Source organism: Emys orbicularis, chromosome 4 (assembly GCF_028017835.1).
Source record: "Emys orbicularis isolate rEmyOrb1 chromosome 4, rEmyOrb1.hap1, whole genome shotgun sequence".
NCBI lineage: Eukaryota > Metazoa > Chordata > Testudines > Emydidae > Emys > Emys orbicularis.
In genome coordinates, this window is record NC_088686.1 from 48,225,779 (window position 1) to 48,247,172 (window position 21,394).

At 41.2% G+C, this 21,394-nt stretch overlaps 1 protein-coding gene across 1 annotated transcript in view; it reads right to left on the reverse strand.

Annotated features, from left to right (window-relative positions):
- The window catches only part of LOC135877161 (signal recognition particle subunit SRP54-like), a 73,394-nt gene that overhangs the window by 38,902 nt on the left and 13,098 nt on the right, over positions 1–21,394 (reverse strand). Inside the window, exons 5-15 of the mRNA XM_065402519.1 lie at positions 20,129–20,233; positions 18,750–18,816; positions 18,603–18,660; positions 17,779–17,929; positions 16,596–16,744; positions 14,444–14,544; positions 14,253–14,339; positions 13,733–13,806; positions 13,109–13,217; positions 11,976–12,146; positions 11,037–11,132 (exon numbers count right to left, since the gene is read on the reverse strand). Coding sequence (XP_065258591.1) covers positions 11,037–11,132; positions 11,976–12,146; positions 13,109–13,217; positions 13,733–13,806; positions 14,253–14,339; positions 14,444–14,544; positions 16,596–16,744; positions 17,779–17,929; positions 18,603–18,660; positions 18,750–18,816; positions 20,129–20,233 — 1,168 coding nt within the window. The remainder of the gene's footprint in view (positions 1–11,036; positions 11,133–11,975; positions 12,147–13,108; positions 13,218–13,732; positions 13,807–14,252; positions 14,340–14,443; positions 14,545–16,595; positions 16,745–17,778; positions 17,930–18,602; positions 18,661–18,749; positions 18,817–20,128; positions 20,234–21,394) is intronic.

Consider the following 21,394-nt stretch of genomic DNA (forward strand, 5'->3'; position numbering starts at 1 on the left):
TGCTGTTACTGAAAACACTTTAGTGAAGACCTTGGGTTGTGTTGCTAGACAGAATGGGAGTGCCCTGTATTAATAGTGGTTGGAAGCCACCACAAACCTGAGAAATCTTCTGTGGGAAGGGTGAATTATGTGAAAGTATGTATCTTTCATATCAAGAGCTGTGAACCATGTGTCCTTTTCCAGAGTTGGTTTTATCAATGCCAGTGTAACCAAGCAGAATTTTTGTTTGCAAATAAAAATATTGAGTTATTGCAGGTTGAGAATGGGTCTCCATCCTCCCTCTTTCTTGGGAACTAGAAAATATTTTGAATACACCCCTTTTCCCCGGTGTTAAAGAGGTATCTGCTCCTGCTCCCCATTGGAGGAGAGATTCTATTTCTTGAAGGAGGATCAGCTCCTGGGAGTGATTCCCGAAAAGGGCCAGGGAAGGAGGTTTTGGAGGGAAAGGGGAAAGAAACTCAATGGTATAGTTGGAATGGATGATATCCAACACCCACTTGTCCACTGTTATTGCCTTCCAGTTGTAGGAAAAAAGTGCTAGGTGGCATGAAAGGAGACCTGAGGATGAGGTGGGGATGGCATCAATATTGGTTTGCAACTCCCGAGCATCTCATCAAAAGTATCTTTTAAACAGGCTGGTGAGGTTGGGGTTGATGTTGTTGAAGTGGAAAGAGGAGGGTATCATGTTTTTTTGCATCTTCTGTCATTTGCGAGGTGCTTCGTAACGGCATGGATTGTAAAATGGCTGTGTCACAGGCCTTGGTTTGCTTATGGCATTTCATCTTCAGGGCCAGTGTATATATACTAGGGAGTGGAAGGTTGCCCTAGAGTCTTTTAGTGAGTGCAAAGACTTACCTGTCTTTTTGTTTAAGACTGGTCTCTAAGGGCAAGTCCTCTACAGTGTTCTGGCCATCACTGGGAAACTGGGAAGAGTATAGCCATGATTCCCAGCCCATCATAATGGCAGTTGCCATTGATCTTGATGCTGTATCGGCTGCATTGATCACTGCCTGTAATGAAGTTCTGGCCACCAGCTTGCCTTCATCAATAAGGCCCTGAAACTGAGCCCTGTCCTGCTGTGGTAATTTGTCTTTCAAATCTAGGAGCTTTGAATAATTTAGAAAATCATATTTAGCCAACAGCGTTTGATAGTCTGCTATTCTAAACTGGAGGCTTGTAGATGTAAATACCTTCCTCCCCAGAAGGTCCAGACATTTGGCCTTTTCATCAATGGGGATGGTTCTTGGGTGTTGCTGCCTGTATTTTTCTGTGGCTGTAATGGAATGCTAAACTGTATTATACTGTTCATCCACTAGGTGAACACATCTGCTGTGTGTGAGGAAGCTCTGTGACCAGTCCATATCTGGTACAGAAGTATATGACAGTGGTAGCCTGAACAACCAGGGAGCTTGGTGTAGGGTGGGTAAATAAAAACTCTACTCCCTTTGCTGAGACAAAGTAACACTTGTCAGCCCTCTTGGGGATAGGGGCTCATGTTGCCAGGAAGCCCTTACTGGTTCCAATATGTCTTCATTCACTGGAAGTGCTATCTGGCTGGATCTCATGGGTTGAAGGATATCCAAGAGCTTATGCTGTGTGTCCTGGACCTCCAGAAGGAGATTTGGAGCTCTTCCATCTCCTTCTGTAGCAGCTTCTGGAATTCTGTGGTCATCCAAAGGACATGGTGAAGCGGAGCAGCCACCTCATCTGGAGATGAGGAGAGATCCATTGGTACCAGTGGAACTAGCTCATTCCCCTTTTCCTCTATGACTTCAGGAGGAAGTATTGATTGCTGTCTTGGAGGGGTGATATGACGCTCTATTAGATTGCACAGATCCTGCATCTCCTGGTTTGGGTGGATGACGCTGGTTCCAGGAAGCTCTCAATCTCTTGTCTGGACTAAACTCCCTTGGTGGAGGTGATGATGGTTCCTCCAGTACAGCTGCTTTCCCCAATGACAAGCCGGTGAGATCCAGCTCAATTGGTGGTGCTGTCAGTTCCGTTGAAGGAAAGTCATGGCTAGTAGACAGGATGGGGGCTAGACTTATTTTCCCATATTCCGTGTCTCCTGATGGGGACAAAATCTCCCTGGTAAGGATCGGTCCCAGCAACAGGGGAGATTGCAGATCTGAGAGAACAAAGATGTCCTCCAGAGTGGTGTATATATTTACACACGCTGGGGCACACAGGGTCTTGTCTGCCTCTCCCATCAGAGTTGATGTGGGAAGACTCTTGATTGGCAGATCCATTTGGAGTCATTGCAATACTATCAATATATGAGTCTCCCATCTAGTGCTCTCTCTCATTATTGGTGGTTCTTGGACCCTTGACCTGGATGGTACCACAGGCGGCATTACTGCCCATGCAAAGTCCAGTATCAGGAGAGCCTTGATCCTTTGTGCCTTCTTATCCTACTCCTGAGGCTTAGGACATCTGAAGTCCTTGGAACTTGGGTGCAAAGACTCACCCAACTTGGACAGGCTCAGGGAGGAATTTATCCGCTTCAAAGTGGACTTAAAGGGGGATCTGCTCTTGTGCATATGAAAGTATCCCTCACTTTAATGGGGAAACCCCAAAGAACAGTCTCTGGCTTTGCCCTTTCCCGCTTCTGCATCAGACCTTCTGTTAGGAGGTGTGTTCCTCAATGACTCTGGCCAATGTACAGGGAGGTCCTCCCAGCCTGAGTCTGACTGAAGCCTCATAGCTTTCTCCAGATGGTACTTTTTAAGCTGGAGTTCTTGTGCCTGTCAGGTCTGGCTGGGGAAAAGGCAACAGATACTGCACTGGGTGGAGATATGCATTTCTCTGAGACAGTAAAGGCAGTGCTGGTGGTCATTGCTGACTAAGAAAGAGTGGTGACGGGACAGAGAGTTTTCAAAGCCTGAAATTCTGGGTATAAGCTAATTCCTGTACCAGGGAGGTGGGAAGTTTCCCCCAGATTAGAGATTCTAACTATTCACTAGTTATCCTAATAAGACTATTAATACTATCTACACTAATGATCTAAAACTATATAAAACTTTGAAATATTTACAGGTTTGAAGACAAGGATTAAGCTGAAAAGAAAGGAGAAGCTCCAGCCACTGGAGATTCCAACACAGGCCATGCGGTGGTAAGGAGGAACTGGAGAAGTCTGCTTTGCCCCTTATATGCTCGGAGCAGAGCACGGGGAGAGTAAAGGCACAGGCGCAGATCAATGGACACTGCTTGCAAGAGTTCTCCAGTCTAAGGTGCCTGGAGCACATGGATACCCACCATAGAATACACATAGGGACCAGCACTTGAAGAACTGGATTTGTCAAACCCATCGATCTAAGTCCTTCAATGGACTTTCGCTTCTCTAATAAAAAAATAAGACAAATGTACAAAACATGTACCTAGTCATATTAACTGAGGCACTAGAGTTGGCAAGAAATAAAAGGCTGCAAAAGTTACACTTTTAAAATAAAATTCTTGACGACCTCCAGCTGCCTGCCCCTAGCCAGAATCTTGAGGACACACTCTTGAAATTCTAGATGATTTATCTCCAAGTGTTTATTTTTGGGAGGTGCCTACTTTTAGGTCATTAGGCATTACTGACTCAAATTTTCTCAGGGTGTCTATTATTTGCAAACTCTCAGCTGTCCTGGCCATCTGTTTGAATTCAGTAGAAATATAAAGTTATGTATTTTAACTAACCACATCAGTGACAAGAGGCTTTGTCACTGGTTTTGTGATAAAGATAAAAAAATCTCTAATCCAGGGGTTCTCAAACTTCATTGCCCTTGGGCTTCAGCTCCAGACAGTGGGGGTTGGGCTTCAGCAAGTCTCAGCCAGCCCTGGCGACCCCATTAAAATGGGGTCCCAACCCACAGTTTGAGAACTGCTGCTCTAATCTATGAAAATAAGACAAGATGCTTATAGCAATAGCCGAGTATAAAGAGGTAAACCAGTTTTGTACATTAAGTTGGTGAGTAAGTAATGTGCTGCTGCCTTGTTCTCTAGTTCTCTCTAGTAGTTTTTTCAATGCACTAGTTACAAGAATCTCCATGAATAGGTGAACTGCAAAACCAAAACATTGGTTTAGGTCTTTTTGCTTCTTTAAAATGTCAGGCCTCCTTTATAAATTAGAAAGAATAGAAATGCTCCTTCTGCAGAATAGGGCAGAGTGCTGAGGGAGGAAGAAGGGGAGGAGAGAGGGTGCAGGGAGGGGCACAATAAGTTCTGCCTGGGGAAGGGGTGTAGGAGTTGCTGCTACTGACTTCTATAGATGCAGCATTTTTACCAAGCTTCCCCATGTCTGGTGTAACTAAGTTTCACAAGAATATGGCTCTGGACCATGGTCCCACCAAGAGGGTGCATGGAGGAACTGCAGATAGCGGAGCCAGCAACTTAATTTGGCTGTCAAGGCAGCACTGTAGCATTATCTCCTACACATCTCCCTTTTCCGGATCCCTTATTTCACAGGATCCAGTTTTAAATTGCTTTATCATAGAGAAATCAACGCAAGTCAGACTCAGTGTATTCTCATTTGCAGGTCATGTTTATGAACTAAACCAACACTAGATAACTTCCTCTCCCTCCCCCTATAACAAGCTCCCAACAGTCTTAGCACTTTATAATGGTGAACTACTACACTTGCCAGAAGGAAGAGGTATCTTTTCATAGCCTACCTACTTATCACTTTTCAGCTCATGTTTTGATGCCATTATTACAAACTCTAATTCCAAAACAAAAACTTATATTAAAAATAAAAAGACAAGAGGTCACCTACATTTCACTACTGAACTAGCAATTTGTGCACAGTGATGTGTATGTCTATTTGAAGACCGGTTCACATACCCAGTAGATTAGGAAATGCCTATTGCACATGCTGCTGCAGGAGCTGCTGTAGGAAGATTTCACCAGTGTCTTGACCTGACTGTCACTGTCTAGTGGCAGTAACTGAGATTTGAGATAACCATAAAATTGTAAGAAAGCCACAGTTGTGGTCTGAGTTGAAAATAGAAATAAAGAACCATTTGTCTCTGTGGATTGGCCTGTACAGAAGTACAGTGCTTCACTCTTCCTGTTCAATATACCCCTTCTTTGTAAGTTTAATTTTCATTAAGGGCATTCAACTCTAAATCTAAACTCTCACATATAAAGTTCTGGTTGAGAAGATGGTTATATGAATCTTCTTCCGTTGCTAAAACAGAAAACATGTTACCTTTTCAACAGTTTATAGATTACATTGATTTTGATCATTGTTTATAATGAACCAAAGTAGGTAGTTCGAGTAACCTGTTCAATTCCTTTACAGTTATTTGAAAACAGCACCCTTGCAACTGCAGGACTGCTCTCATGTAAAATGGTAACACAAAAGTGTCCATAGTTTTGATACAGGTAGTTTAATTTTTTTTTTTTTTTTTTTTTAAGACAAAGGAACAGTTGTACAAGATCTCTCATAGGGATTACATAAAAAGGCAAAAATGTAGTGTTTTCAATTGAGGAACTGCATGTCAAGTTTACTAAGGCTTGGTCTACACTTACCCCCCAATTCGAACTAAGGTACGCAACTTCAGCTACGTGAATAACGTAGCTGAAGTTCGAAGTACCTTAGTTCGAACTTACCTCGGTCCACACGCGGCAGGCAGGCTCCCCCGTCGACGCCGCGGTACTCCTCTCGTCTAGCTGGAGGACCGCAGTCGACGGCGATCACTTCCTGGTTCGACTTATCGCGTCTTGTGTGGACGCGATAAGTCGAACCCAGAACTTCGATTCCCAGCCGCCGAACTAGCGGCTGGGTGTAGACATACCCTAAGATACTACATATCTGATGTATTGAATACGAACCATGCTGACAATGCCAAGATCATTACTGTAGCTCAAAGTTACAAATAAAAATACTCCTGGGGGAATTCTGCACCACAGCGCATATTTCATGTGGTATGCATATTTTTAAATTTTTTTTTTTTGCAGAAAATAGCTTCTGCTGAAAAGTTGCTGTAGTTCTGCCTTTTGCCCACCAGAGGGCACTGTGGTGCAAGAACATAGCAGCCACTCCTGGCCAGTCCTAACTAGGATAGGGAAGAAAAAGAGCCTGCAATGCTTTCTTCATAGCACCTGTCAGGCCAGGTCAGGAGACAGACAGCGTGGGAGGGGGGTGTCAGACAAGGGCTCATAAGGGCTAGTGGGGGAGGATAGACTGGGGCAGGGTCTGAATGGTAGTGGAAGCACAGGGGGGAGGGAGGTGCAGGGCCACATGGGCAGAGGGTGAGGGGGGGCATAGACACACCGGAGGACATGGGGAGAGGGCTGACTGATGGAGCGCAGGGACACATGGGCAGAGGGGGATGGGTGCATAGCTACAGGGGGAGAGGGTGTCTGAGTGGGGGTGAAGGGACATGTGGACAGTGGGTACAGGGACACTTGGGGACAGGAGCAGATGCACCTTGACTGAATGGGAGAGGCTAGGGGTCTGCATGGGTGAAGCTCCCCAACTCCCTTATGCTCACTCCCTGCACCCCCAAAAACCTGTTCCATACTTTTCCCACCCATACCCAACCCTTCAAGTTCACACCCAGGCTCCTTCCCAGCAATTACTTCCCTCAGCCCAAACCTTTACACTGCTTCTGAGGGGGGTGGGAAATATGGTTCTGTTCCGTAGTTTAAAATGAATTATTACTCAGTTCTATATTAATATGCCTAGTATGAATCTGTAAACACACATTTCCTGAATCTTTTAGAGTTGTCTGTAGTGTTACAGAAATACATGGTGACATAGATTTTGAAATAAATTACCAAAATAATTGAAACTGGTGTGATTATATTGTTATTTTGAAAAATAAAATATCAGTAATTTTGCAGAATTTTAAAATATTGTGTGCAGCATTTTTAATTTTTTTGATGCAGAATTCCCCCAGGAGTATAAAACCAAGCCATATTGTCGTTTTACCTTGCACAGTGAACTGGGTCAACAACATGCCTCAGCATCAGTTTTATTTGGATTTGTCTACACTGTAGGCTTGCCATGTGTTTTTGCCCAAACCTTCAGTCATCCACTCAAAGCTCTTAGCATCTAGGTGTATGTTGAACATGTTGCATTTGGGGGTATGTATCAGAGCCCACGCAAAGTATCTTTACTCTTTTCAAGAGACAATTGGCTGACCAGTACCTAAACAGATCTTTGCTATGATATATCACCCTAACTTTAAAAAGAATTGATGTTATTAACCGCATTCACAAGAGTGCATCCGGGTCCTTTCTTTAAAAAAAAAAAAAAAAAAAAAGAGGAAATAAAGGGTTTTGATCTTTTTGTATAAAAGGCCTGTCCAAATTACAGTCACAACCACCTTAGGGGATCCACATACAACATAGGACCCTACTTCCATTTCCATACTAAGAGATAAAGAAGGTGGGTGCTATAAAACAGAAGGGTAGCTAGCTTAGAAGCCAACTTGACAAGACAGATGTCAGGAAAGGACCAGGATCTGAGAAATAGGAAGAGAAACCTCTTCACACAAAAAGGATCCTACTACCAATAGAAGCAATGCAAGCTGAAGATGTGAACATATGCTAAAAAGTTAAAGCTTGTAGAAGAAAAAGCATTACTGGGTTCAGATAGAGAAATGCCAAGTGTTACATGGGAGCACAAAAACCACTTAAAATGGGAAAGGGTGAGAAGGGCTGTAGCTGGTCTCATGTGCAAGAACAAATAATATAAGGCCACTATGAATTTGATTCTCCCATGCTGTAACTAATTTTGATATCGCCTCCTACACTATGTACTCCACAAGATGTGGAAAATTGACTGAGCAGTAGAATTATGTTTGTATGTATTCCAAGTTACACTTGCACAGTATTTAGGTGATTACTACTATTCTGTTTAGGCTGAATACTTCAGACTACACTTGAAGAGGGATGGAGTGTGTAAAGCCACGATTATTACAAGCAGCAAGCATTCAAAGCAGGATGAACAGCCTGTCACACTTCAGCCAAAGATAAAACCATACAAAGATGAATATTGTTGCTGTATAGCTAACACTTCCCCACACACTGATAAGATTGACAGCTTCCTCACATACTATTCTTTCCTACAAATTGTGGCAGGAAGTCTTGATTAATTTCTTGCGCAGCGCAATGTCAACATTTTGTCTTTTCGCTGCAAGGCCCTGTCTATATTATAAATACAGCCATATGAGAGACCTGGTTTCAGCACAACGTGGTTTTCCACTGACTTACCTGCAGTGTAAACAGGGTAATAAGAGGAAAGAAAAGGTATGTTTTACTACAGATTTCACACTTGGGAGAAATGACACTTGTTACCTCAGGAAACAAGACAATACAGTTGTACAATGTAAACAAATCCTCACTGGCCTCCTAATGCTGTACTCGATGCCTCATGTTTTTGCCTGTAAATCAGAAACTTTCATTAAAGTTTTAAAAGATTTTTTTAATAAAGGTATTTACAATGGTACTAAGCAGGCTGATGTTTCAGTATACCAAACCCCAAACCTTGTTTAACACTATTTAACGTTGGGCAGTGACATTAACACCTTTGACTCTTTGGGCCCATATATTCCCATTAATACAAACACCCCCTCCCCAGTTAACAATTGATAGACAGAAAATAGATATTGAAAAATCTGTCCTTGCCCCTCACCCACCCCCTCAATAATTCTTCCATGACTCCAGAACTTTGAAGCATGCCTGAAGGTCAGTAGATTCTGCCTATTTCAGACCAGGGCTGGGGATTAAGTTCCAAAATCAAAGATTCTCACACAATTGCCAGCTAATGCCTTCTTATACAAAAGGGAGTTCTAGCTTAAGCACCCCTGCTCACTCAGAACATCATTTATCCGAACTAATTGAGATGGGAGCCAGATTGGATAATCAAAAATTCAGATAAGCTGGAGAATGGGAAAATGCAAGGCTGCAGCACCATCTAGCGGCCACAGGCAAGACCACCTGCTTCTGGACCTGTGCGCGCAGGTTGTTCGGTTAATACATAGAGCCACATAATGAAGGGTCAGATAAATGGGGTTCTACTGTACAGGGAGAAAGGTGGTCTTTGAATTCATCAGTCCATGGCCATTTAGAGTTTTATGGTCAATATCAATATTTTAAATTCCATTTAGTGCAGATTATAGAGCACCAGTGTATTATGCTCACAGCAAAATACACTGCTTAATTAGCAGTCTGGTGAGATTAAGACAAAGCTGATGTCATGAGTGTACTGAAGATACTTGAAACCCAGGTCTCCTCAATTACCCTCTCAGACTCCTATACACACACACACACTAAACAGGAGAAGCGAGAAGAAGCAATCTTGTGAGATTCTGCACAGGATGTCCATGGCAAGGAGCAGCAGTTCCCCCCCAAAACCAGTCTCTGAGAATGCGCAGCAAAGGGGGTAGATGCACACTAACGAGCAGCCCTATCTACCCCGATTTCGGTCTGCAGGCAACTCAACACCTCACATTCAAGGATATCAAAGGCATATATTTCCTCTGGTCATCTCTCTAGTAATTGTTATTTAAGTACTGCTATCAGTGGGCAGTGGCCAGCTACACCAGTGGTCTCCAAAGTGGGGTGCACGCACCCCAGGGGGTGCGCAAGAGGATCCTTGTTGGCGTGCGGCAGGAGGAGCACTTTTTTTTTTGCGCTTCGTCAGGCAGGAGTCCGAGCGGCTCTTTTTTTTTTTGGGCGCTTTGGCAAAAATGGTAGAGCTAGCGCGGGGGGGGGTTGCTCAAAATTTTTTTTTTTACTGATAGGGGGTGTGCGATCAAAAAAGTTTGGAGACCACTGAGCTACACTATACCATAAAAAGGTGCATTCCTAGTGACAGTTTTAAAAATCAAAGAAATAAGCACATCCTTCATTTACAACCATTTAAGTTTATTTTACAACATATTTCTTGGGACATTTTATGTTACTATTAACCAAATATCTGGATTGTTTACAAATATAATGGCTGCCATTTAATGCAAACAATTAAAAAGTGTCTCTACATATTAAAATTTTACATCATGATTTATATTTATTAAACTTAAGAACTTCTTTTGATGGGAAGGAACTAAGCAAAAATATAACTGTTTTCCAGAAATCAATTTAGAATCTTCTTGAGAAGCCCAAATAGAAGTTTCAAAAGGTCACTTCCTCCACTCCCATCAACACACTTCTCTCTCACTGTAAAAAGGAAGAAATCAAATTCTTTTACCGAAGTCGCAGCAAATGTCCTCAGCCAAGTCAGTTTTTATTAAGGCTTCTTTACATATTATTGAATCCCATCATGCCTTTCATGTTTCCAGCAGCACCTTGTTGAAACTGTCTCATCATTGACTGCAATCCTGCCATGCCACCTAGAGAAGAGAGATCAATGAGAACTTGGTAGGTAAGTAGCCTGGCAATTCAATTAGTAGTAACCCTTTTTGGTTAAGAAACCTCATACTTCACCACTAATGCACAGCACCATAGGTGTTCAAATGTGCTTTACAAACACAACAGGCATTGTCTAGTTTGGATCAATCAAAGTAGTATGTGAGTGGGAGTAGATGGTTAGAGGAAATCAGCAACTGAAGGCTAGATTTAAAGTGGGTTTTAAAGGAGAGAGAGAGAGAAGGAACCTGTTTCCATGCCTGGAAACCAGTACTAATCCATCTAATTATTGGTACAAGCTTTTGTCAATGAATAGCCCAGTCACAAGACAGTACTGGAACTCTCAGGAGAAATTATGTAAGGTTGGGACTGGGAGCTGCTGCCCACTGTGGTTCAGCCCAGCAGTATCAGATAGAAGAGGAGTTTTCTGGCAGTTGTGTGAACCTTTTTACTTATCACCTCTCTCACCTAATTGTTCCTTCCCACACTGCCGAAGCACCCCAAGAGGAGTCTGAAATAGGGAAAGATAGCTGCAAAGTATTCCATGAGCTCAAGTTGTGTTTCCAGGTTGTAATTAAAAGAATGTTAAAAATCTTAACATAAAAACATATCCGTAACACTGAAATATGCTCTGTCAAATGCTCCCTCATAATTCCTTGCAAATTGCCTAGTTTATACTGTAAAAATGTAACACTTACCCATGTGATGAAGAACTCTCGGATCCATCATCTTTGCCATCTGTTGGTTCAGTTTTGCCATTTGAGATGGATTTACATTCTTTGACATGTCACCTCCTTAAATACAAGTGACAAGAAATATTCATTACTCCAAAGACTGATAATGTAAAAGCTTCCCCCTTCTAGTTGCTGGATTCAAACCAGCTTAAGTTAACAATGATCAAAAGTGACGCTGCCACTTGCTAAGTGGTTGATGATCTATGCGTGTTTGGCAGTGCATGGGGGGCGGGGGGGTAAATCAGCAGTCTGTATATTTGGTAGTGGAGAAAGTCCTCTCCTCCTCAACAGAAAATCTTTACTACCAGTCTGAAACGGTTCATGAACTCCACACTTTTTTGATGTACATAAAGCTATTCAAAGTATTTTCCAGGGGTTAGCAGAAAATGGCAATTCCAGGTGCACTCCTCTAAGAAGTAATTTTCCCTTAAATTGAATCTACATGCAGCAGTCACAGCTGGGTTGAATTTACCATGTAGAGCAAAAATTAGCTTATAAACAGGACTTGAGAACTGTTGGGTAAATGTTTCTGACCAATAAAAGATTATAGGAAAAAATCAAGATTTTTTTCCTTATTTGGGGACCGAAGGGAAACCTCATTTAATCAGATTTCTCAATCTTGTCCACTTTCATTGAACGAACACTACCAATACTTTGCCTTTATTAAAAAACTTCAAAATCAGAAATACCGATTTCAGCTCTAGGCTCATTATATAACTCCATTGTCCATAGAGCAATAGAGGGTGCTATAGCCCACTTTCATTCTGCAGCCACACTTATTCCCTTTCCTCCCTCAGACCTCAAACTACATTGTTAAACCCCCTCATCTTTGGCCCTATTCCCACTTGTGACCACCATCACAATGCCTTTCCTACAGCTGAGTGAGATGGATGTTTTACTTACCTTTGAAAAGTCCCTTGATGCCTCCCATCTTTTTCACCATCTGTGCAAACTTTGTGTACTGTGTCAAAAGCTCCTGAACATCTCTGGTAGAAACACCCGAACCTCTTGCTACTCTTTGGATTCTTCCTGGTTGTTTACTGAAAACCTTCGCACCATCCGTACTATCTAGTTCTGCAATTAAAGACAATGCAAAATATCTATACCCTAACTTAATGTTAATAAGTTCACATAATCTGGATGCAATACAGGTTTTAATGAGAACTCAGTAGTTGAGAATTGTTTGTTTTAATTTTTAAAAAGTGTGGTTCTACCCTGAAAAGTGACTAAGTGACAGTGGACTTCCATATACATTGTATCTCAATGATTTCTATAATTTTTCCAACTAGCAGCCACTCAAGCTGGATTTCTTTATTCTTGTGCATCACCATTAGCAACAGATGTTCTGCATAACAAATTATGCCCCTAACTACATGTGTGCAACCCCACTGAAGATTACTGGGCTTTTCACAGGTATAACTGAGGGCATAATCTGCCAGCAAAGCTTCTATGACTAATGTTGATGTGCAAGATAAAAACAAACGAATTTGAGTGCCAGAGACCAGGGTGAGCTGGTGGGTCTGACAGTTGGAAAACAATCCTTTTACTTGCAAACTGATAAAGTTTTATATGGATATTAGACAATAAATATGCAACCTCACACATTTTTGCAGGCAATTCTACCCTGACAATGACTTTAAGTCATTATAGAGATAATGAGCATATGGACTGTGTCTACTCCAGCTCCGAAAGTATGCTTAGAAATCTCCTCTAGCTAATGAAATAAAATATCCCTTCCAAATAATTTACTTTGGATCAAGCAGTATCTGGATCCTCTACTCAGTCTTATTTTTGAGAGCCTATATGTGATGTGCACCTCAATCCTGGTGTGAGTTTTCCAATTGTTTCATTGGATTGTTTCCAATTGTTTCAGTTATGTATGGATATTTATACGAACATGATAAATTAGTACTCTCCTGTTTCTTTCCACCCTCCCCAACACTTGTTTCCCTGACTTGTTCCAATAAAATAATGAACACAGCTATGAATAATTTAAGTAACTGTTCTTAACTTTCTATTACTGGAACTTGTTTTACCTTGATCATTCATACTGTCCATTATAGTCATCAATTTCTTTAGCCTTGCCATTGATTCCTGTTCGTTGCCTTTACTCATAAAATCTGTTCCAAAACCAGGGATCATACCCTATAAGATAGTACAGTTAAAGGAGTTAATTGTGTCAGTTTTGCAAATTACAAGATACACCGCTACCTTGATATAATGCGACCCGATATAACATGAATTCGGATATAACGCGGTAAAGCAGTGCTCCGGGGTGGCGGGGCTGCGCACTCCAGTGGATCAAAGCAAGTTCAATATAACGCGGTTTCACCTATAACACGGTAAGATTTTTTGGCTCCCGAGGACAGCGTTATATCGAGGTAGAGGTGTGCTTCTGTCTGAGTGACCTGAGAAATAGCTAGCTCTATATATTTAAAAATATTTTATTCAGCAAATTTGAACATGTTCAAACGCAGAAATAGGCAAGTTATTCATGTTTACCAGAAGCCATTAAAGTTATGTGGTAGCATTTCAGACAGCTATCAGACAGACAGTTATTCCATGGGAAGAATTCCTTAAAATTCACAAAAGTTCTCCAGCACTTTCTACAAAAATTGAAAAGAGTGAAGTTTGGACAGAAAATTTTCAGGATAACTAACCAAGATCTGACTGAAGGGTCCCATTTTCATGATGTTTTGGAATTGTTCATACATATCTCTCAATGTAAACTGACCTGAAGTACAACAGAAATGGAAGGTTAGTGAAGATGATCACACAATTACATTTTTATGTAGACTGATCCTGTCCACCCATCTCTGATTACACTTTATGAAGAGAACGGACATAGAGCCAAATCGTGTTAGATGCAAAGATACTGCTTCTGCATATTCTTCTATTATTTGGCTGTATCTCACTTTGCATAACACATTTAAGAACCTTAGGTAAGTTGCAATTGTGTTGAGAAAGCATGTAAATAATGCTATGTCAGAGGAGCAATCCATTTACTTTCACATTTCAACTCTTCATGAGAAGTCTGGATTTTTTTTACCTGTATGATTTAAATTTATATTTCTCTTTAATTACTTCGTTTACCATGACAAGAAAAAAAGAAAAGGTTTTGTTACTTCAAATAAAAGGTTAGCTCTGTTAAATAAATGTTTTGGGGGAGGATTTGCTTACCATGTTTCAGCTTCTCTATGAGTGCCTCGTTATCATCCAACTTTAATTCGTTTACTTTATCTATCAATCCTTCAATATCACCCATGCCTGGAAAACAGAAAGCCACCGGAAAATTATGCTCCAATTTTTTTCCTGTGACAGTGACATTTTTGAGAACACTTGTGTAGTCTGTAGTTATAAATAGTACATACCAAGGAGTTTGCTGATGAAAGGCTGTGTTTTGAATGGTTCAAAGTCATCTATGTGCTCTCCAGTACCAATAAAAATAATAGGACTTTTTGTGGCAGCAACTCTGCAATGAAGTATAAGTAATAAGATTGTGTCTTTAAACAAAGTCAATATGGCCCAAATTCTGCTCCCTTATATTAAAATAAATGAATGTAATGACACTAGTCAGATTTTACTTGCCTGCACTATCCCAGTAGCTCCTCAAATTACCAGTGCAAAAGGATTCAGCATACAGGATTTGAAACAGCCACTTGCCAGTAGCAACTGGGAATCATTCCCTAATAAGCTCAGGGATTTAAGCCATCATTTTAGGCTTGTAATATTTAAAAAAAAAAAAAAAAGTTTCTATTCCTTATGATTATAAATATAACCTTCAAAATATGAACAAACTTTAAATAGATGTGTTTCTGAATTTTCAGACAGACTCAGTGCCTGTAACACTGCTGATAATTTCCCATTAGTGGTGCTTGTTAAAGCTAAGATGGTCAGTTTCACTGTTCACATTCAGAACCTTGTGGGCACCTAAAACTTAACCCTGTCCATTTCTTCCTGCTGCTGGGAAGCCAACAGAGGCAAGTACTGAAGTTATTCATGGAAGAGCAGACAACAAAATGGAGAATAGTGGAGACTTCTCTTTTTCTTCCACATCTTAAAGCAGCCAGGAGGCTTCCAAATGGGGAGACAGATAAAGCTTCTCCCTTCCAGAAATTAGAGGAAGGTGGGAGCTTCAAGGTTGTCAGACACCTACTAGCAAGAAATGTGAAAGGCAAAACTCTAAAGCAGGGACCACACTCTGCTAGAAATTCCTGCACTCTGAATTCCCAGCAGCTGTAGAGGTGGAGTGTTAAGAAAAAGAGGGCACCCGGTCATCTTATTTGCATGGCCCAGGACCTGCAAGGTGCAGCTCTCACCATCAGTGTCTAGTATGCTTAGTCTTCTGCCAACTGTATTTTTACTAACAGAATAGAATATTTATAGGCGTTTAAGAGCCTTAACTTTTCAGTTCAGTCAGACATGGACTTAAAGAGCTGGCATCAAAACAGACCAGATTGTTTTGCCAATATTCTCCATGGTTTCTATAACCAACCTAATTTCTAAGGCTTGGTCTACACTTACCCCCCAAGTCGAAGTAAGGTACGCAAATTCAGCTACGTGAATAACGTAGCTGAATTCGACATACCTTACTTCGAACTTACCGCGGTTCAGACGCGGTCCACACGCGGCAGGCAGGCTCCCCCGTCGACTCCGCGGTACTCCTCTCGTCTAGCTGGAGTACCGCAGTCGACGGCGAGCACTTCCTGGTTCGATTTATCGCGTCCACACCAGACGCGATAAATCGAACCCGGAACTTCGATCCCCAGCCGCCGAACTAGCGTGGCAGTGTAGACATACCCTAAGAGTGTTTGCCATGTCTACCTGTATAAAGATGCTTAGATATCATATTTCTGATGTGTTCTAGTAACTTTAGGACTGGCTTCAGTTTCAGGATGATGTGCTGCATGGCTTTCGACAGAAGCATGGAATCAAAGAAAATGTAACTGCGGAATTTATAAGTGGGTTCCTTTGACCATTTTCTGGACTTTTATCAATCAGAGATTTGACTTGCATTCCACTGATATGAGTCTCATCCAGCATCGCCTCACAACATATGAAGTTTCAATTTTATCTTTTTTTGGTATGTCATCTTAGACTCTTAATGGGAAACAATTTTTTCACCTGAACCATGTCTCTAAGGCATTTATCTACTAATTTTTTAAAGGGTATTAAGACAAATTCCCATTAACTTAACACCCCTCTCACATGTACAGAGAGACTAGTGATACTATCCTGAGAAAACAAGTTGACACTTACAGAAAGATGTGTAATATCAAAAATATAAAAAGTGACACAGTCAGATCCTGAAAGCTGCCAAGCACCCATAACTCCCCCTGAAGTCAGGATCAGGCCATAAGTGGTTTGTATCAAGGCCAGTGTTACTCTCTGAGCTAAGAATCAGCACACCCAATTGCATGTGACAAAAACAACAAGAGAACTTTAAGAGAACTTTGTTTAACAACTCTTCTGATAGTTTAAACATCACATACAGCTGAAACCCCATTACTGCACAATACTTACGCACTGAGAGCGCCACCTCCTTTTGCATGGCCATCAAGTTTTGTCACAATAACAGAGGCTACATCTACTTTATCTTTGAAAGCCTTTGCTTGAGCTTCACAAGCTTGACCAATGGAGGCATCCATAACGTAAACAATGTTATCTGGTTGCTGGAAAAATTAACATGAGTTATTTCTGGGTCTTAACTCTGTATTTATGTATTATGTTCTGTAGTAGACTCTTAAGTACAATGAAATTTTTAAAGAAATGGTACAAATCTAGAAGTATTTAAAGAGTGAATCAAGACTGAACAATGAGCAAGAAAAACGGCAACTTTAAATATATTTTTTCACTTCATTCCCCACAGAAAATTCCAGAAAACTACGGATACTTACTTCCAAAGATAGTCTACTAGCTATAATGATGGATTTTTTCACAAGTTATGATCCTCTACTTAATATGGACTATTAAAATATTTGTAAACATTATTGTTTACGCCAAGCAATGTTAAGCCAATATTTGACCATGCTGTCCTACTACTCTCCTATTAAGTATTAGGCTTACTAATAAAAGATGCCAAAGAATATCTTCCATTTGATCCCAAGTCTGGTGGCCAAGATGAGGCTGTCAGTTTTGTTACTTTGTAAAGACTGTTCCTTAATCCACATGAGAGTGTAGTCACCACATTCATTTGTTCATCAGCATGACCGATGATTACCTGATCTCACATAAACCAGACATGCGAAGAAGTGGCAGATGAAACCCTAGCACATTTGCTATAAATTTCTGTAATGATGTAAATACACATCAGTCCTTTTTCTTTGAATCTGCTTATGCAAAGATCACCAAGGAAAAGAACATATTGTTTGAAGTGAAAATGTCAACCTTGATATATGGCAAGACAACTTTAATTCAATGACTAATTATATAAATGAGCAGAACAGTTTAAAATTAAGTAGTTTTACTGAACTTTCACCAATTGAAGGCTAATAAGTTTCAGACTTCATTTATCCTTGCTGTTATACTAGTCCAGAACTGTCCCCACATTTCAGAAACTCCTGAGATGTAAATTAAAGCCCTGACATGTTCTATAATAGACAGCATCTATGTAACACACATTTGGATAGTGATATGTTGTTTTCAAAATGACTATAAAAACAAAAACAAATCAAGAACCATTTTTACACTTTCAGTAGTTACTCACTATAGCATTGGCAACTTGTAACATTTCTTCAAACAAAGAATCTTCCTGTTTGTGACGCCCACTTGTATCAACAATGATTATCTCAAAGTTTTCATTCTTAAATTTCTCAACACCTTCTGAGGCAATAATCACAGGATCCATTTCTGTGTAACTATTCAAAAGGTAAAGACATATCTAAATTACATGAAATAACTTTGTCTCCATGCACCCCCATCTCAAGGACCTATTTTTAGGAAACGAACTTCTAATTAATTCATACGTATGCAATCAAATAACTTCAAATCCATCCCAAATTTCTAGATATAGACATTCTTAGTTATAGAGTACTGGTTGTTTATATGATGCAGCGTCTAAAGATTTTATATTTAACCTCTTTCCTTTGGCATCTCTTGCATTGAAAAGCATAAATTTATACACTGTGCCTTATCTCAGCTCTACTAATATAGAGCTGGAGCAGGTTTAAATCTATATTCTTCCATCAGTGTGCACACGGCAGCAAGATAGGAAAGCACTGAGAATGCATTCAAAGCATGATTCAGAAGAGTGATCCACTTTTTTTGCTCTACAGAATTGCCATCTTACTGTGAGCCTCCTATCACTGTTTATATTTGGGGATACAGATTAAGTGTTTTCTAACATTTCTAAATATCAAAAAGGATGTATTCATGTCTCCCTGAAGACCTGAATGTGTCAATAGCCTACTCTTTTATAACGGTTCTGTTCTTGTTAAAATCTGTTTGACAGCTCACTGATCCATTATATATCTTTTCCAAATATGTAACATTAGAATGAGTTGAATTGTTCCCAAAACCAAAGGTGCATACCTCCCATAAAATGGAATTCTTGCTTTTGTTGCATTCTGTTTTAGCTGGTCAAAAGCACCTGTAAAATAGAGATATTGTCAGCAGACCATCTGCAATGTATAAGTGTGCAAAAATGTAACAAAACCTATTTAAAGTTACTCATAATACCTGCTCTGTATGTGTCTGCACATATCAAACATGTCTTCCAACCTTTCCTCTGGTAATAGTAGGCTAACTGTTAAAAGGAAATACAAAATGTGATTACAGTACCAAGCATTTTAGTGATTTGTGAGATGAAAAATCCTTCTCTTAAAAATAGAACGTTAGATTTATAAAAAAGCTAAATAAGTCACTGAAGTCCTGTACTGATATTTTCTAAACGAGACCGAATCAAGACACTTTTCCTGGACCACACTGCCTGCAACCAGAGACCTTCGGTCATACATTAGCAATAGTAAAAATGTAAGGCATTATCAGAGGTTATTGCCTTTATTTAGCATTTAAAGCAAAACTTTTCTACCATGTGATTCATTAGCATCTAGATCATGGTAGATTGGCTTTGCCTTATCATACACTAGGCAGGTTTGGAATGGGACACGTAATTTTAATTTCCTGAGCTAGTGATGGTCAAGCAAGATGTAGAAGTACATGTGGAGAATGGAAAGGTGAACAACCACTGTGATATTTGCCAACTTTTGATCTTGCAGACTGGTTGCTTGGTCCTGAATCTTTCAACTGATAACACAACAGCTTTTGAAGTGAGCCCCATTGCTTTAAATACTTGTCTTTGTGAAATGAAAGCCTTCATTAGATACATTCATCCCATTCTACCACATTAACATTCAGATATGACAGTAGTCAATTATTTTTCATGTATCCATTTCAGAAAAATATATCTCCTCCACTCCATAAACACTTTAATAAGAGCTGGAACAATTTGCCCCTTACTGTAACTGACACTAAACTGCAACAGTGCAAAGCAAAATGTCAGAGAACATTAGGGTGACTCAATGAGAGAAAGAAAAACACTTCCACTATGCAGTACTGTCAGAACATGAATTACCTAACCAGATCAGACCAGTGGTCTATCTAGTCTAGTACCCCATCTTCAACAGTGGCCAATATCCCAATGATTCAAAAAAAAGGTACAACCACCACCACTCAGTGAACAATTATTGAATAACCTACAAGGGGGCGGGGGGGGGGGGGGAAGAGAAGCGGAGGAAAGGAATTTCTTCCCAGATCTCATCAGCTGGTGGCTGGCTTCAACTTTCATTTATCAAGGTTTCTCTTCTCTCTTTAATCCCATCAAATATAAATGAATGTTCTCATTATCATTTCTTTTAATTATGCACTGTGTAGAAAAAAGTTTTCCTGCAGAGATTGTATCTTATATAAATAGGGTTGTACTGTATTCAGCAAGCTATATTAATAACCATAAAAGTATACAAGTCAACAGTAACATCTAACAGAAAATTGTGTTTCAGACAGTTTAATTTTTACTATTTTCTCTATTAAGTGTTGTAAAAGGATTCAGTATAACTTACCTTTGAACATGTTGTGGTTTTACCACTTCCCTGCAGCCCAACAAACATTATAATGTTCTGTTTTCCTTTAGTTGGTGTCCAGGCTTTGACTCCTGGATCTACAAGCTGTAAGACAAAGCATAATAAATGATAGAAAGTTAAACCTCCAAAGTGTGGAATTGTTAGAGCACATACAATGCTCCTACCTTCACCCAAGTCTCTGTGCAGAAGGATGGCTTGACTTACATACCCAACTGTGAGTCTGAGCTTGGTCTTTTAAAAGGCTAACTGATTGAACATTGCTATTAATTACACATTTCATAGGTCTAACTCAAGGTAGATTTGGCTAGTCCCTAAATACATACACACAAAATTTCCTTGAGTTCAGATTTTAATTTGTTTGGTTTGTTTTGCTTAATTTGAAACAAAATATTTAAACAAACTTAATTCTGATTTTTAGGTGTCTGGTGTCACTGACAGCCTGGCCAATGGGTGACTGAAGGATTGGCTAGAACAGGGGTCGGCAACCTATGGCATGCGAGCCGATTTTGAGTGGCACGCAGCTCCCTGCCGTGGTCTCGGCCCCACTCAGCCCCCCCCGCCCACCGCTCTCCCCTGCAGGGGCAGGAGGCAGAAGCTTGGTTCTGCAGCAGCCAAGCTTCCCCCCCTCCCCCGCTTCTTCCCCCAGTGTGGTGCTTTCCTGCCCCTCCTCCTCTCCGTCCCTGCGCCAATCAGCTAATGGCCCTAGCGAGGGGGAGGGGGAAGAGCGGCAGTGTGCACACAGCTCCGTAGAGGATGCAGAGAGAGGGGTAGGGATGGAGTCTGGGGGAAGGGGGTGGAACAGGGCATATCCCTTCCAGCCCCCTGCTGTGAGCCGCTCAGGGCAGGGGGCTGGGAACACCCCCACGAGCCAAGCACCCCAGCCTTCTGCCCTGCACCCCCCACCCCTCTGCCCTGAACCCCCCCCACCCCACACCCATCCCTCTGCCCTGCACCCCCCCAGCCCCAGCCTTCTGCCCTGCACCCCCCCAGCCCAACACACACCCAACCTTCTGCCCTGCTCTCCCCCAGCCCTGATCTCTGAACCCCCCACCCCACACACACCCCAGCCTTCTGCCCTGAACCCCTTCCCCCAGCCCTCTGCCCTGACACCTGAAACACCCCCCCCCCCCCCCCCAGGTCTGGGGTCCCGGCCACAGGCCCTGATTAGCCCTCCGCCGGCCTAGGTGAACCGAACCCCAGGCTGGCAGCGAGCTGAGCAGGCTGGTGGCGTAAGATCAGCATTTT